The sequence below is a fragment of the Oreochromis aureus genome, linkage group 7, assembly GCF_013358895.1.
Source record: "Oreochromis aureus strain Israel breed Guangdong linkage group 7, ZZ_aureus, whole genome shotgun sequence".
NCBI classification, from domain to species: domain Eukaryota; kingdom Metazoa; phylum Chordata; class Actinopteri; order Cichliformes; family Cichlidae; genus Oreochromis; species Oreochromis aureus.
Window position 1 is genome coordinate 4,197,848 of NC_052948.1, and position 16,644 is coordinate 4,214,491.

The window sequence follows — 16,644 nt, forward strand, 5'->3', positions numbered from 1 at the left end:
AGCTTTAGTTTTTTGATGCAGTCGTTTTATGTTTTCAAACAATATTTGCAAAGTATGATGATAAACCATTGAGTTTGGTTTGTGATGAGGAAAAAACATCTTCAAATGCAATACAACTACTTACACAGGCTGGGAGAATTCGGGGGCTTCATCGTTGACATTCGCCATCCTCACACGGACGGTGGCGGTGCCAGAGTGAGGTTCGTCCCCACTGTCCACCGCCATCACCACAAACTCATACAGATGATTAGGCCTCTCATAGTCAAGCCGTCTCGCTGGGAAAACAGTCCCATGGGGTGAAATGCTGAAGTCCGGGCTCAGGGTGTAATAGGTGAGTTCAGCATTTAACCCTGAGTCACAGTCCGTGGCTAACACTGGCAGGAGGAAAGACATCACACGAGAGCCATCAATTACGAGTTAATCGAAAAGGGCTGATGAGATGTGATCAGCTCATGAATATGTTGACATCTGTGTAGATCATTATCTCTTTATGGCCTTGCTAAACATGCGATAAATCACGAGCTATGACAGCTACAATTACTAGAACAGAAACGGTGCCCTTCCAGAATGATTACTATCATTTGACAATACGAGCTTAAAGACAGCAAAAAGACAGAGTGAAATGGACAGTGTTTGTGTGTGGATTTGGAAATGATTTTATTCTGGGGTAATTATAGAGAAAAAACAAGTATAGATTGGTTTCCAATGTGTGTTGTGATTTTCTCTAAGAGTATAGCCACAAACACTGTGCGAGTTTCACTTAAAATCTCTGTTTCATGCACATCCCCTCAAGCTCATAACAATTGTCTACTGCATATTCTTTTGATGTGTGTATTTTCTGTGTGTCAAGTATCTGCACCAACAAGCAGCCTGTGCATGTCAGCACCATCTGAACATCTTGTAATACATTTCCAGACAGGTAATTTACTACGCACTCTTTGCATTTAACTGTTACAGTGTGACTGACTCATTAAAAGGTAAAGATAAAGTGAAGTAAATCTCCTTTGAACCTTGCTGTTACTAGCTCAGACTGCACAGTTTTTTTTATCTTCTTCAATCGAGTTTAGCTACAGTTTGGTCCATACGTCTTTGGACAGTGATACATTTTTCTAAGTCGGTCTATGTACACCACCACAGTGCATTTTAAATCAAACAATCAAGATGTGATTTTATACACAGTCCTACATTTTCAGAGGCTCAAAAGTAATTGGACAAACTAACATAACTATAAATAGATAAATGGTTTCAAAACTTGGGTGGAAAATCCTTTGTAGTCAATTACTGCCTGAAGTCTAGAACCCAGTGGCATCACCAAATGCTCTGTTTCCTCCCTTGAGATGCTCTGCTAGGCATTTTTTGCAGCTGCCTTCAATTGCTGCACGTTTGTGGGTCTCTTTGACCTCGATTTTGTCTTCAGTAACTGAAAAGCATGGTCTACTGGGTTGAGATAAGATAAGCTATTTGGCCATTAAAGAATATCCCATTTCTCTGCCTTGAGAAACTCTTGGGTTGCTTTTGCAGTACGCTTTAGGTCATTATCCATTTGGAGTGTGAAGCACCATCCGATCAGTTTTGCTCAGAGAACAGAGCTCTTTAAACTTTAGAATTAATTCTGCTAATTTTATCAGCAGTCACATCTTCAATAAACACCTGACCCGGTTCCACTGGCAGCCATATCTTCCTCCACCATGCTTGACAGATGATGTGGTATGCTTTGGATCGTGAGCTGTTCTTTTTCTTCTCCATACTTTTCGCTTCCCATCATTCTAGTACAAGATCATCTTGGTTTCTAAAGTTTTTTTCCCCCCAGACTGTGCTATTTTAGATGTGTCCTTACAAAGTCTAATCTGGTGTAACCACTGGTTCCCACCATGTTGTAAACCCTCTGTATTTCCATTCATGAATTATTTATTTCCTGATTGTGGACTTTTGTGTTCTTGACTTGTTTGTATATTGTGAAGAAGACTCACTGTAATAGACTTTTCATTCCATCACTTTGACATTTTAGTTACCTGTGCAGTTCATCAGTTTAAGTTATCTTGTCAATCTAAATTAGGGTGGTTTTACAGAATGATACAGTCCTATAACTGCATTGAATATCAGCTATAGTCCTTTTGCAGCATAAAGGTCTCCCTTTTATACTTTTGCTTTTCAACCCTTTAAGATGACACTTTGTCTCCATTTTCTCTTCATCTTTGATTCCTCTACTGCCACCACACTGGTTGTGTTATTTTTTTCTCGTTGCATCGGTTTGTATTGGTTGCCATTTTCTCCTACCGCTGGCTTTGCAGCGCCAACAGTCTTTACCGCTCCAGGCTGTTTATTCGAATGTTTTGAGATTAAATTTGTTCCATTTTTCTCAGTCAGAATGCACCAGAAACAATTGCCCAGCTTGAGATTCCCACTGTAGCCAGTGGGGTAAAGAAGTCCCAGAGTATGGAGGACCACAAGAGCCACGCGCATCGAAATAACATTTGACAACAACTAAAGAGAGCAATGTGAAAGGCCAAACAAATAGCCCCGAATAATGTTTTGTTTTGGGATTTGTTTTTGCATTTTATGTGGCATGTTTAACATTTCAAGGGTTAACTTTGTGAGTTAAATATCACGCATGGTGGAAGAATCCCTTTCAGATAGTTCTATATCTGTGGCTGTGGCTAAATACTGAATCTCATACATACAGAATCCCAAAACACTCAGATCTCATGAATGCAGTTAGAAGTGTAATTTTAATCACCAGTGACAGTGGCAAAAGTGTGTGAGAGATACAGGGTCACGCATTATGAAACAAACAACTGTATCTGATTAAAAACACACCACACTCTGTTTCTACACTTCCCTCAATAGGTTTCTTAATTAGTGTGTATTTTTACAAGTTAAGCAGTGATGACAGCAAAACATATTCTTTCAGCCTCATAATTAAAAATTATAAGCTAGACCCATGCAGTAACAGATAAACTGCCATTATTCATACAAAACGTAATACATCAAAATGTATGGTGTTTTTTTAGCAGCTACACTGGTTCAGTATGTAACAGATTATAATGTAAATATGAAACGTGTTCACTGGGAAACTCAAGGTCAGACGAGAAACTCTTCTGTTAAAATTCAGCTGCTGTTTTCCCCTAGGAAAAAGTGACTTTTTATAAAGTTTCTTTCTTTAATTCAAAAAGAACCAGATGGATGTGACATATGGGGTCAGAGGATTCTCACCCTGCAGCAGGGATGTTGCTGTGGTTACAGTCTCAGGGACTCCATCCACACTATAGATGGACTGAAGAAACTCTGGGACACAATCATTCTCATCCGTTATCAACACCTGAACCTGATTAGTGCCGGCGTGATGGGATAAGAGAGGAGAGGAGAGGAGAGGAAAGGAGAAGAGAGGAGAGAGGAGAGAGGAGTCATACAATCAGTATATAAGAAGACAAAATTAAGCTTTTGTTATCAACTCTCAATTCTAGAAAACAACCGTATGAAAGTTTCTGTACAGGAAGCTGACCCGAAAACTTAATCTAAATTGCATTTTATAGCTCCCCAAGTTGCCAGTTCAACACATTCTTTATCTTCCACTCCATGATTTTCTTGAGTCAAAAATAGAAATGTTCTTAGCATGTGTGTGCCTCACTGTGCGCATTTGCGACAAAGGCCCTTAGTCGCCCCTCCACCCTACAAGCTCCCTGTCACCACTGTGTGTAAAGTGTGAAGTGACAGCTGAGTAATAGTCCTGAAATAGCTGGGATAGGTTTTCCCGGTTTCCATCTCTTATTCCACAACATGCAGCTGAGCAGAAGGAGGTTGTGCCCGCTAAATCTGCGGTACAAAGTAAGAGCCCAACATGATAATTGGGCAACAAAATCTTCTCAATTAATAATTGAAATCAAACTGCAGTCGTAAATAATTTATCCAGAAATATTCATTTGTGAAGGATGTTTTCAGATTTTGATTTCTTGTGCCTAAGAGGGTGCTATATTTTGCAGCTGCATCTCTAGATAACAGTTGACAAAAAGCACTTAGTGAGACACGAAGGCGAAGAGTGAAACCGCAGAACAAAAAAATCACTTGGGTCATCAGTCTACTTGTTAACATTTAAAAACCATTCAGGCGTGCCACTGCTGTAGACAGTTACAAACTATGCTGCTCCTCTTTTGTGGTGTGTGGTGTCAAGCAGTGTGATGTCAACAGGTCACTGTTGTTAAGCAGCTTTGCTAACCGTTATGAGCTATTTAGATGAAAATCTGCCTGCCTCGGAGGGTTGTGGCAGTCCAGTGGGAGAGCGCGACAGAGAAAATCATCCAAACAGCAGAACAATTTTGTTATTTCGTTTAATTCTCCAAAGTAATAGTAAATGCCTGAGTCGCAGTCACAAACATCACAGTGGACCTCAGCTTTGGCCTCAGATTACAACAGAGCTTGAACTCTTACATGACTCCTATTTGGTGCCCGTATCTCTGTCTAATTAAACTAACCTCAGTTGCAGTGCTGAGGCTGCCTGGCTCTTCACTGGCTCGCACCATCAGAAGGTAGCGTCGCTGGTCATTCTCATAATCCAGTGTCCTGGTCAGACTGATCTCCCCCGTCTCCTGCTGAATGCTAAAAAGGCTACTGGGATTGATCAGCAGGCTATAGCTGATTTGCTGCTTCTGGAAGGAGATAGCAAACACCACCAGGAAGCTGTAGAACAAAGAGAAAGCGATTAAAAGAAATGGAAAAAACAGTCTTTATTGTTTGATTTTAGCTGCACCCTTGTTGAATTAGAATCGAAATCCTCTTCTCCTACATCAGCACTGTGCTGTAATGAAATCAATTATTGTATGGCCCATTGGCTATGTGCTATAAACAAAGTCAATCAGTGATCGTCAGTTCTGTGTAATAATGTGATACTATTATGTAGATATCAGTGTTTGTTTTGACAGTGAAGAGAGTTTGCATTCCCTAATAGTGTGTGATGATAATAAGTCAGTTCATGCTTGAGTGCACTGGTGTGAACAAATGAATATTTATTAACAAATTCTTAACAAGTTATGCTTGAGATTTGACACCTTTTGTGTGTTTTTATGCATGTCTGCATTCATTATTGTAGGACTTATGTTCGCACAGCAGAGCTATACATACCAAAATTTCAGTGATTTATATTATTATGCTAAAGTCTGCATGTGTAACTGTCCTCATGTGAGTCACTCCGTGAGACAGCACATCGTCTCATGCCTGCATTCATCTTAGTCTTTGTTAATTTACAGAAATTAAGTGTATTAAAAATATGTCTACTATATTGTTGCATTTTTAATGTTGTGCTTGCAGTATCAGGCAATTAAACATACCGAGGCAGCAATAAGGAATCTGACACAAAGTGTTTGCTGATAACCAGATGGGAACAGATAAAGATCTAAAAAGGCCTGGCATATGTGTTTAACAAGAAATGACTTGTAAAAATATAATAATTTCAGCTGTACAGAATTAATATTTTCTAACACACTGGAAGAAGAAAACCATTTTTCGTGATATTTTGCTCCTAATACGCAGCTGGAACGTATCCCTGAGTATGTTTATAAGTGGATGCAAACACAGGCAGTACTCACGGCTGTCCCTCAGGTGTGTTTTCTGGTATTGAGATGGCATAGCTTGTATTGGTGAACTGCGGCGCTCTAGCTCCTGCCACCACAGAGAGCATGGCAGGGGCACTGCGGCTCCCCATGCCGTCAAGGGCCACCACACTTAACAAGTACTCTCTCTCCCTCTGAAGTACCAGCCCTGTGGTCACCACCTGGCCTGTCTTCTTGTCAACAGCAAAGCAGCCATCACCGCCTACAGGGAAATACATTGACATTATTTTCCACAACTGGATCCAAACCAGTGCAAGGACGATCGCCTGAATGCAAACACAGAAATGTTTCCCGAATAGCCTTTTGAAATAGGAATTTCTGTCTTACTGTGTTTGTGGAATTAAGATTTATACAATCTGTTAAGCTTTAATAGGATTAATAAATATGATTTATGTATAAACACGTTTAATTTTATTCATTCTGTGCAATTCATTAATCATAATAGTCAACAACTGTTGTTACGTTTAATCATTTTTGGACTTTTTACTTATATTAAAATCTTTTGATAGTTTATTTACTGTCAACAAGAACTTCAATTATTTTTAACTCCTATTTGTTTTTAGTCATTCTGACAGATATTTAACAGCAACTGCATTTTTCATTTTACAGACACTTTGGACCAAAGTAATGTACTAATGACAGCAAATTGAAGGTAACGTAAAAGAATTCAGATCATAAACAGTTTAAACTCTTAAAAATTATATCTTAGTTACTATTAGGCATATTAGTATATACCTTAATGTATATTTGCTCTTCACATTTAGATGTCATCATCAGAATCAGAGCATACTGAGAAGAGAAGGGAACCAAGCACAGATCCTTTAGGCACCCCAGTTGCCATGAAGTGATGAATGCATTCCCTCACTTGTCATTTTGAAAGAACAGCGTGTGAAACTAAAGAGCAGCTCTGTACCCAAGATGACGATAAGCTTGAATAGAGGGGCCAGGAATGTTTGGAGGCTCATCAAAAACCTCATATATATATATAAAGTCAAAGCTGATGGCCGGTTCTGCCCGGTGAGAATTGATGACTGGTTATCAGGTCTCACTGACCTCAGGACTTCTATTACTGACAGCAGTGCAGTGTCAGTTGAAATTTCAGCCTTGGTCCTCAGTAGTTTGCTTGTTCTCAAGGCTTATATTGACAAAGAAGCCTTTCCAAGCACTACACTTTAAATTGTAAAGAGCGATTTTTCATATTCAAAAATATTCATGTTCAAAAATGGCCTTTTCTGTGGAATTTAGAAAAAATGACTCTTTTTCATGTTACAGTTTTAAATGATTTAAATATTTTATTCAGAAAATCATTAATAATATAAATGGGGTTAGGAATAATTGAGGTTTTATTGTTGTTTGCAACAAACAAGTGTCAGAAATGGAACTGAGGATCAGTTTAAGAATGTGAAGACATATGCACATCTTGCACTTTGAGTTTTGTGTTGTACTATCTGGATGACCATCGTGTAATTAAATAAATTATGATTAAATTCTTATATAAAAAGAAAATCTTAGAGCAGTAGAGGTTCACTAATCTGCAAAACACTGCATCTACAAGTTGTGGAACAACTTCAGAATAATGTTTGTCAGCATAATCTCGTGAAGGCTTTGAATATCTCATCATCTAGCTCGTCTACAGTAAATAATATCATCAAAAAATTCCCAAATTCTGATAAACATGGCTGAAAATCAGTCCTCAGGTTTCAAGCTTCACTGAGACATGCACTGCATGTGCTCAAGAAAGATTCCAGAAAAATGACACAGTTTTTACCCTTTTTTATTGAGATGAAATGGTAAACATGGCTCTGTTTCAACTTCACTGTGGCTGCCATCAAAGCCAAAATGGCTTTATTTTTTATTAAAATGGTACATTATCTACATTTAAACATTTTATTTTTTTTCTGTTTGATACTGTAAATAAAATAAGGGGTTATGAAATGTTTAAATGATTGCATTCTGTTTAAATTTACATTTTATGTAGTGTCCCCACTTTATGCCTTGGGGATTGCAGTAATTAATAAGTTCTATAATATTCAGGCTGTTCACAAATCTTATAAAAAGCCAAATCCAACACTATGTTCCTAATTCTCTCAATAATGTGACTTAATAATATGAACCAAGCCAATTTGTAAATATTGGAGACAACGATTTTTAAAATCACACAGAAAAAAAGCTATAAAATAGGCAATAAAAATGTATTAATACACAATGAAGTAACAGAACAATGCATATGGGAATGACTCAAAATGAACCACAGTGCTAATGTTTATTGTAACAAAGGAAATGTCTCCCTTTCAGCAGTATGTCTTAATGACTTATTGATGTGTTTTTTTTAATTATTTTGGAAATATATGGAGGTCTTGGGATCAGAGGAATAAATCAGGCAGTGGTTACACAGGTTTGATAAGATTTGTTAGGATTGTGAGAAATATAGCGAATGACCAAACTTCTTCTTTATATACTCATTAGACATTCTTAGTTATGACTTTCACCTTCTAAACATTAGTAATTATACTGACGAGTGGCTACTTTTACTTTGCAATTTAAGTTTACATCAAGCTGCTCAACTTCTACTTTTCCTTAAGTTAGAAAACATTTTTTTCTGACTGTGGTGTTTGTAGAAATTTTGATTAGCAGCTATGCTATGGAGAAATGTTTTAATTAGTGAGTCCCATTGTAGTTATGATCATCCTGCCATTGGTTTCCCACTCTTCCACAGACTGACAGCCGGTAGGAGCAATGCATCAACAAAGGTATCAATGTGCCAAGCAAGCAAACATGGAAGTAATCAATGTAAGACTCTAAATATTTTTAAAAAGATGGGGGAAAAATCCGTCCAACACTATTGTTAAATCACAAGGATGCACACCATGCATTAGGATGAGGAGGACTGCATGTAAACCTAACCAAGTGTTTCTATGCAAAAAAAACAAAAACAAAAACTCTGGGCACTTTTACTTTTTCTGCTGCTGTTGAATACTAAAAAAATTGGGTCAATCAGGGTGACACTGATCAACGGAAGGCCGGCTACTGTCATCTCATCTCATCTTCAGGTTTTTAAAATTAAGCACAGGATAAGAGGGTTAAATAAATAATATGAAATCTCAACATTGGTTCTATCTTACTTACATTAAATATCTAGTTGTTCAATGTTTATTTTTATCTAGTTCTTTTAAGTTTATGTTAGCTGCTTTGACAAATGTCACTGCTTATATGAGTTCTCAGCATAGACAAGGGGCGAGACAAAGACAAGGGCCGCTTTGTAGTATTGTGGTTTAAAGTCAAAACGTGAAGCTGTGCGATGTACTAATGCGAGTCAGAGGGAAGTCAGTAGTGTTTTGTAAAGCCCCATTGGCAAGATTAGCACATCCCCCAATCTCTGACATGTGAACAAACCTCTATCCCCTCAACCACCAGGGGGTCTACTATGGCAGACTTCCAACAGCCAAATGCGTGAATGTGTATTTTAGCGTGTGTGTCTGCAGAATTTACTCTGCGTATGCAACATGGAGAATTAGAGAGATAGACAAGAGTGCATGATAAGTGCATAAACAAATGTGCGAAGGCCTCTGGCTGTGTGTGTGTGTGCGACTGCTGCAATTGTGTATGTGTGTGTAGAAAAAGGAAGAGGGACAGAGATACAGAAGAAAAGAGAAATAGGGTGACAGAGAGATAGAGAATCTAACGGACACCTAAAGAGCCTATGAATGCATGAATGAATGTGTGAATGCCTCTGGCTGTCATGTCTGAGAACTGGTGTCTGACTACTTGTATTTATTTTCAAGTCTCTATAGCTTGTCAACTTATTTTAACAACAACACGATCTATTTTAATACAACTTCCCTTCTATATGTGTGTGTGTGTGTGTGTGTGTGTGTGTGTGAGAACAGCAGAAAGCTTACCATCTGACAAAAAGTATTCCACCTCTCCACTTTTACCCTCATCCCCATCATGAGCCTGGAGCTGGTAGACAAACGTTCCCGCAGGGGCCTCAGGGGATACAACAGCCAGGTAGGGGTACGGCTTCATATTCCACTCAGGGACGTTGTCATTGACATCAGTGATCTTCAACTTCACCTTGTTCAGGTACCAGTCTGGGCCTGGGGGATAGTGCAGAGATAGTGATGGAGCTCTGGTTACAAAAAGTGACAGCTGTCATGTAACTGAGTGTGCAGCAGGGAGACATGTTGCCAGGGGAATGTGAAGCGCCAACAAGCACAGAGTCAACTAAGGGTACAGGTATTGGAGATATACATCCTCTCCAGTAGCTAGCAAAAACCAGGACTGCAAGATTAAACTAAATGTTAATGGGGGTTTTTCTGTGCCTGTACTGTGAAACTGATACCGCTACAGTCTCAATTCAGCTCAGAAGTCTGGTCAAAGTCAATTACCACACTATCTTTAACTTAGTAATTTAACGGCTATCTTTCCACTTTCTTTTGCTGCACCATAGCTGCCAGAAGCTCAGGAAATTGTTGTAAGTGGATGTCAGGAGGTATGTTTGGGCCCAGGGTTGAGGATGGTGGATATGACATCATCCATTCATTCTCCATCAGGGTTTCCATCCAGGCATCCAGACACCTTGGTTCCCATGGGAGAGAGCCTCAGCCACAGTCTCATCTACCATGTCTGGGGTAAAGCTACCTTGATCTTCCCACAGGGGCGTGGGGATGATGCCTCACGACTGCAGGCACTTTGTCGCCTGCACACTGCCTCACTGAAGTGAATAAGAAGATTCCAGGAATCCAATTACCAACTCGCTCAACCTAAGCCGGGGCAGACAGCAAGGGAGCACAACAGCACCCAAGGAGAGGCGGTGTAAAACTGTGTCTCTATGACAGAAGCATAGCGTGACTTTTCCTGGAACTGATAGTAAGGGATCGTTATCCACATTAAACACAATGACACAATCTGGAAACAATGTTCGCAAGAAAAACTCGCGACACTGTCACAGGGCCCAATCTAGGACACATTTTATGCAGTATCTATTCCTGCGATGTGGAGCAAGTCACAGAATTGTAGGCTAAGACACTATTTTCGCAAATATTGGCTGTGATCTTGTGTCAACGTGGCATGAAGGAATATGTCAGAAGAGGTGCCAAACAGTTCAGTAGACTGCAATACACAGAGGCCATCTGCCTCACCCCAGAAAAGAAAAACCCCCTGCCAGGACAAACACATTGACACACACAAATACATGCACATACAGATCTGAACACAACCCCACACACGCGCAAGCGATCCCGTCTCAAACACACACTTGCATGTCGCTTTCTATCTTCCTGTCTTTCTCTCACAAACACACACCATGGACACTTAGGCACAGAGGTGAGTTACCTAAAGGCTAAAAGTAACTATGGATTTCAAATCCCATTATGTAAAAGGTTTCATGTTTCTATCCACAGGCTATGTATGTACTTTTTAATCCAAGACAAAAGCAGCAGGAGTGTGCGATGCATCCTTTCACTACCTGAGGGCTGCCTCAACAGATGTGCTGTCTGTATAAAGCAGTTCTACTTAGCTGGTTTCCATAATGTTCTGCAACATAATGTCTTTCCAAAGTCTATTATAGCTGATAATGTAAAACTATATACCTCTAATGAGTACATGCACACAGCAAATGGTATGAAGTCTTCAAACTGCATGAAAATATTTGACAGCACCTTGTGTTGGCTCAAATGAGTTGGAAAACAGAAGGTGGATGCGGAGATCACAATTCCTATTTCTTTTTGAACTCTTTTACAGTTAAGATGCGTTTTGATGAAAAATGCAACGTGTTACACTCCATACTAGCTCGTGAGTGTTCACAACTGAAACACAATAGCTATAAAGTGTGTGACAGCTCCTAAAAGGATTGTTAGAGGGATAATAACAGAGAGAGGAAGAAGCTAGAGGAGAGAATTAATCTCGCTTTCTGCTCAGGCTTTAAAGTTGCTCTGTGGAGAGGAAAGTTCTGACTGGGATCTGACGATAGTTCGTTTTGGATAAATAGCCACTGTATCGTGGGGGCAGAGAAACTAATCAATGTTCAGATGCTATCTCCTAAAATGTTGACAGCGGCAATTTATGCGCTTTAAGCCAGATCATCCTGCTCTGTAAGACGGAACAATCCTTTCGTGATGAATAATGAGAAAGGATAAAGATTCTATTGCAAAGTAGACGGGTTTAAAAGGCACTTAATCAAAAAGAAATCAGAGCTCCAGCACTTAACATTTAGTTGACTATCAAATCTTTGCAGGGAGTGGTGCAAGACACATTCCTCGCCTCCTGCTTGTTGGTGTCTTTCCCAGGCATGTCTCTGTGGTAATGGTGGTGATGATTTTACAAGGCTCCATCTAATTAGCTTGTTACAGAGAGACTAATCAGAGCCAAGGCAGATAATTAGAGCCTATCAGCTCTGGAATGATAATGAAGAATGTAGTAGTAAGTGCGTATGAGTGTGTGTGTGTATGTTGTATGTGTGTACGGGTTTGCGTGTGCAAGGTGAGAGTCCATATGTGTGTACGGGCAAAGGAGAGTGCACGCTGCATGTTCTGAGGCTGCAAATGCGTGCGATTCCTCTCTGATCTAAATAGGGAGATGCTGTGAATGATGCCCTGTGAGCACCAAACTGACACGAGCTGCCTTACCTGACCAAGACAAAAGATGTGATCAAATAACGGGCAGGGGCTCACAGGCTCCACTGGATCTTTTAACGTCAAATATGCTTTCTGTGCCCAGCGTGATGAAAGGCTGGTCTATATTTTACAATAGAATCCCATATGGATAAGAGCATATGCTGGATGACTAACATAATAATGTATCATAAAAAGTTGGATGGCAGAGGTGCAATGTGTGGTTGGCAAAGGCTCAGTAAGTACAATGGTGTAGCTCCAAGTGCATGCGCGCGCGTGTGCAGTGATATGCATGTGTGTTCTATCACTGCAAGCCATTCTGTTGATGTTTCCTGCTGTTAATCCTCTCCTTGGGTACTCGCTATATAAAGCTGCTAAGTGGCTTGCCTGTATGAAAAAAAGTTGTCTCAAGTGCTTCTGTGCACATATACACTGCCCACAGTACAAGGACAGTGAGGGTGTGTGGGAAGGGGATGAGAGGAAACAGAGTAAAGGAGAGAGGCACAGCTACAGAAACACAAATATCTACAGAGAGAGGGAAAGAGACAGAGAGAGGGAAGAAGGAGGCAGCGTGGTAGAAGGAGCATTGTGTGATGGTTAGCTCAGAACGCCAAATAACATTGCAGAGACAAGAGCACAGGGGAAGCACAACAAACAGCGTAGCACAACAATAGATGGTGGGAGAATCTATGTTTGGAAAGAAAACATACAGTAGCGGACCGTGAGAGGAGAAAATTAAGACAGAACACACAGTATAATTAACAACACAGGTTTTTTCTAATGCATCCCCTGTTCCTTGTACTCTCATCGAGGGGAGAAATTAAGATACAAATATTTCTGTGTGGAATTAAGCAAATTGCGTCTGCAAGCATAAATATCAATGGCCCGTGTGAGACGCGGAATTTCAGGGGTGCTTTTTTAGCAGCAAGTGAATGGAAAATGAAAATCAGCTCAAAGGGGAAGTAATGAGGTACATTAGCCAAATGTTTGCAGTGTTAAGGAGGCTCTATTCAAAGCCGCCCACCCCCCCTCCCCCATCTCTGTGCTTAAAGCAGAGTGTGAAGCCATCAGCAGGAGATCAACACGCTAAAAGCACTGGGGACAAAAATCTATTAACTCAGAGATTCCGGTGCCGCACACCACGGACTCTGCTCGGCTCAGAATGGCTGACACGCTAAGCATGTAAATACACATGCAGGCACTTTCATCCCAGAACAATTAGAAACGGTAGACGACCTCAAGTTCTGCTCATTTCTTCCAGTCCGAAATCCGCATCACTGCAGAAATTGTCAAAAATGGTGTTCAATAAAGCGGTCAGTATGTTTTTTGCAGACTTTGCAGCAATATCATCATTTATGTGTAGGTACTATACACCCAAACTATGCTCAAAAATTTAAAAAGCAGTATTAAAATGAAACAAAAAGTTTTGATATAGGGTTTTGTATTTTTATTTTTTCAATGGCTATTAGGCTTTAAATGAGAGCAGGCCATTTGAGAACATGTGTAGAATTTTGTTTGCAGCTGGCTTCCTGAAATAAGCAAGACCTTCTCTAAAAAAACCTCATCTGGATAACAGAACAGCATATTTTGCTCTGTCAGCAGTAATGATGCCTTGATGGATGTGCAAGCTATTCCGTGTGCATAATGCACCCTATCCTATCACAGATTCTGCCTTCTGCTAAAGCCAGATTCTGTGCTGTTCCCACTTGATGGCTCTCTTTTTCTGTTTGATTTTGTTGTTGTCTACAGTCAAAAATCAGACACTTAATAACATTCCTCCACTGCCTTTGAAATGAGGTGTGGGTCAAATCCGGTCCTCTTATGCTTGTGGGGGGCTCAGCTTTAACGCAGCGGGAGAGCTGCTAGGGCTTGCCATCAGTTTCATATGTTTGGGGTCGGCATCTGTCCATCTTTGGTTTTAGATGGATTAAGCTGTTGGAAAGCTTTTATGGCACTCACAGAAGGTTAACAAGACACCGTAAATTCAAGTTGCACCATCTTCTCTTCACCCTGTGTCCTCTGCTATGCTTCTTAAAGTATTTCCAGCAGAGCTCTTTTTTTATGCCCAATCATACTGCTGACTTGTTGCCAATTAGCATTAATAATGGAATGTGCTACCAGGTTTTATTTAGTAATTGTCCAACTTTTCCAGCCTTTATTACCTCAGCTGGGGCAATATAAGGTTTGATATGCATCCCAACTGTTTTGGAAATTGAGTTTTACATTTATGGAAAATCTTACATTAAATATAAAAAGCAAAGTAAATCACACTATTGTGCTGATAATGAAGTTGTAGTACTTATATAAATCATACTCCTAAATTGTTTATAAATGCTCAATTTCTTAAAAGCTCTATAAAATCTAGAGAAAATGCAGTGATTCTCAAATTATATATAATTAATTATTTATTTGCTACACATAATCCAAGTCCTGAGAAAACATCTATTGTTTGATTTTTTCAGTTTATACAATTGAATGTTTGTGTCTGTACTGTCTTCAGTTTTAGGATATTTGGGGTTTAAATGATTGTATGCTGGGATTAACACCACTGTGGTGTGCATGAATTGTGGACCCATCCAGCTTACTAGTGACTCACAGTACTTATAATAAGAGTATTAATTCTTTTCGGAAATACAAAAATTAGGTATTAATAATTTTTCAGTCTGTCTCTCAAATTTCTGGTGTCAGACCCATAACCTTGTTATAGCCTGACTGATATCGGCAGGGGCAGTATTAGGTATTTGCCAAGATATCGGTACCAGCATTTGTAACAGAAATAGAAAAGTCCAGAGAGATTGGAGAAACACCCTTCAAATATCTTATAAGTGTGGACATTACATAATTTACCCACCAGAGTGCACTCGGCAACAACCAGCTGAGGTAAGCAACGCTAGCCAAAGTGTAAATGAGTAACTGTATGTAGCTGTTACATTACCTTAGTAACCTTAGTAAAGACGATGTAACTACAGGTAACAAATGTCCGGGAAATCTGTCTATGTTTTGTGCGTCTGAAAGAAAGAGAGTATATCAGCTGCTACATCAGATTTTTAATTCACCAATTACCAGTATCATTGTTAAAATTCCTATACCTGTTGGGCTCTGAAACCCTGTATAGGTATCCAATAATACCTAAATACAGTATTACAGACTCACAGACTCAAGAACAGTTTCTTCCCAAAGGCCATAACCACCCTTAACTCATACACACACCATTTTCCCAACCCCCCACTTTCCCTCTATAAACCACCACTGTGCAATACCAAATTCTATGTGCAATAACCCGAATTGTATATACATGACACTATTTATTTAAATATTTATTTTTTACACCGGATTGTATATTTGTAGATTTTATATATTTTTTTCTGTTAATACAGTTCATATGTATGTTGTGCTGTAGAACTGTGCCCCCCCCCAATTTGTTTGCACTGAGTTGGAGATGCTCTGTATCTCACTGTACAACTGCATAGTGACAATAAAGGCATTCTATTCTATTCTATTAACATGGTCAACTGTTACTTTTACCTTGAACTCAAATATTAAATAGCTTAAGTATTAGACATCTTTGCTAAGTCACTTACCAAATTAAACATGATGGGCTGAACACACGTTTAATAGGCTGATGTGTCTGAGGAGTTGGACCTCCACCCGCCATGTTCTATTACATGATTGTGTTAAATATGTTGGAACAAACTGGCTGTGTTTCTTTTTGGCATGGTAACTTTATTCTTGCATTATTTGCATTGTGCTTTATTCCCTTCTGCATTGTTTTTACTGAAGCCATAGGGTACCCACATGATTGCAACAGCTTCTCTTTTTCTTGTCTGCACTCATGACTGCTTCTGTTTCTCTAAATCTGGGCTGAATTTCAGAGAAGGCTAGGGGGGTGGGGGTGTTAAGGCAAATACACAGAACACAAGCAAACTAAGGAAACCAATTTTACAAAAGAAAATGCTGCAAACTGCAAATCACATTTACTGAAAGAGATGCAAATCCAGCAAAAAACGACAAATATTGCAGAAAAGAGTAAAATATTTCCAAAAGGCACTATAGAGATAAATGGGATGGGATACACTTGTTGTTTTAACTGTTTTAAAACGGCCTTCTGTTCACATTTTCTGTTTAGGTCTCTATCTCTTTTCATTCAGTTTCCACATGCTTCTCTATTGATTTGGTACTTTAATTCTTGTACAGCACTTTACGACTTTTATGCCAGAGAAAAGCACTTTATAAATAAACTTTTCCTACTCAGTTATTTACTTACACAGTTCTTGTTGCCATGTTACCACTTACGAAGATGACTAGTGTTGGACAATAATGAAAATATTTTTTAAATGTTTGTTTGTTTGAGCACAGGATTCAAATATAATCTCAGATACTTGCTGTTAACCCTGCAGCCTTGTAGCATTTGGCTGTTTTTTTTCTTTTGT

At 39.4% G+C, this 16,644-nt stretch overlaps 1 protein-coding gene across 1 annotated transcript in view; it reads right to left on the reverse strand.

Annotated features, from left to right (window-relative positions):
* The window catches only part of LOC116312545 (neural-cadherin-like), a gene marked incomplete at its 3' end in the record, with an annotated part of 71,934 nt that overhangs the window by 28,298 nt on the left and 26,992 nt on the right, over nucleotides 1-16,644 (reverse strand). The window contains exons 2-6 of the mRNA XM_039615808.1: nucleotides 9,503-9,700; nucleotides 5,580-5,805; nucleotides 4,470-4,674; nucleotides 3,214-3,325; nucleotides 125-374 (exon numbers count right to left, since the gene is read on the reverse strand). Of these exons, the coding sequence (XP_039471742.1) occupies nucleotides 125-374; nucleotides 3,214-3,325; nucleotides 4,470-4,674; nucleotides 5,580-5,805; nucleotides 9,503-9,700 (991 nt within the window). The remainder of the gene's footprint in view (nucleotides 1-124; nucleotides 375-3,213; nucleotides 3,326-4,469; nucleotides 4,675-5,579; nucleotides 5,806-9,502; nucleotides 9,701-16,644) is intronic.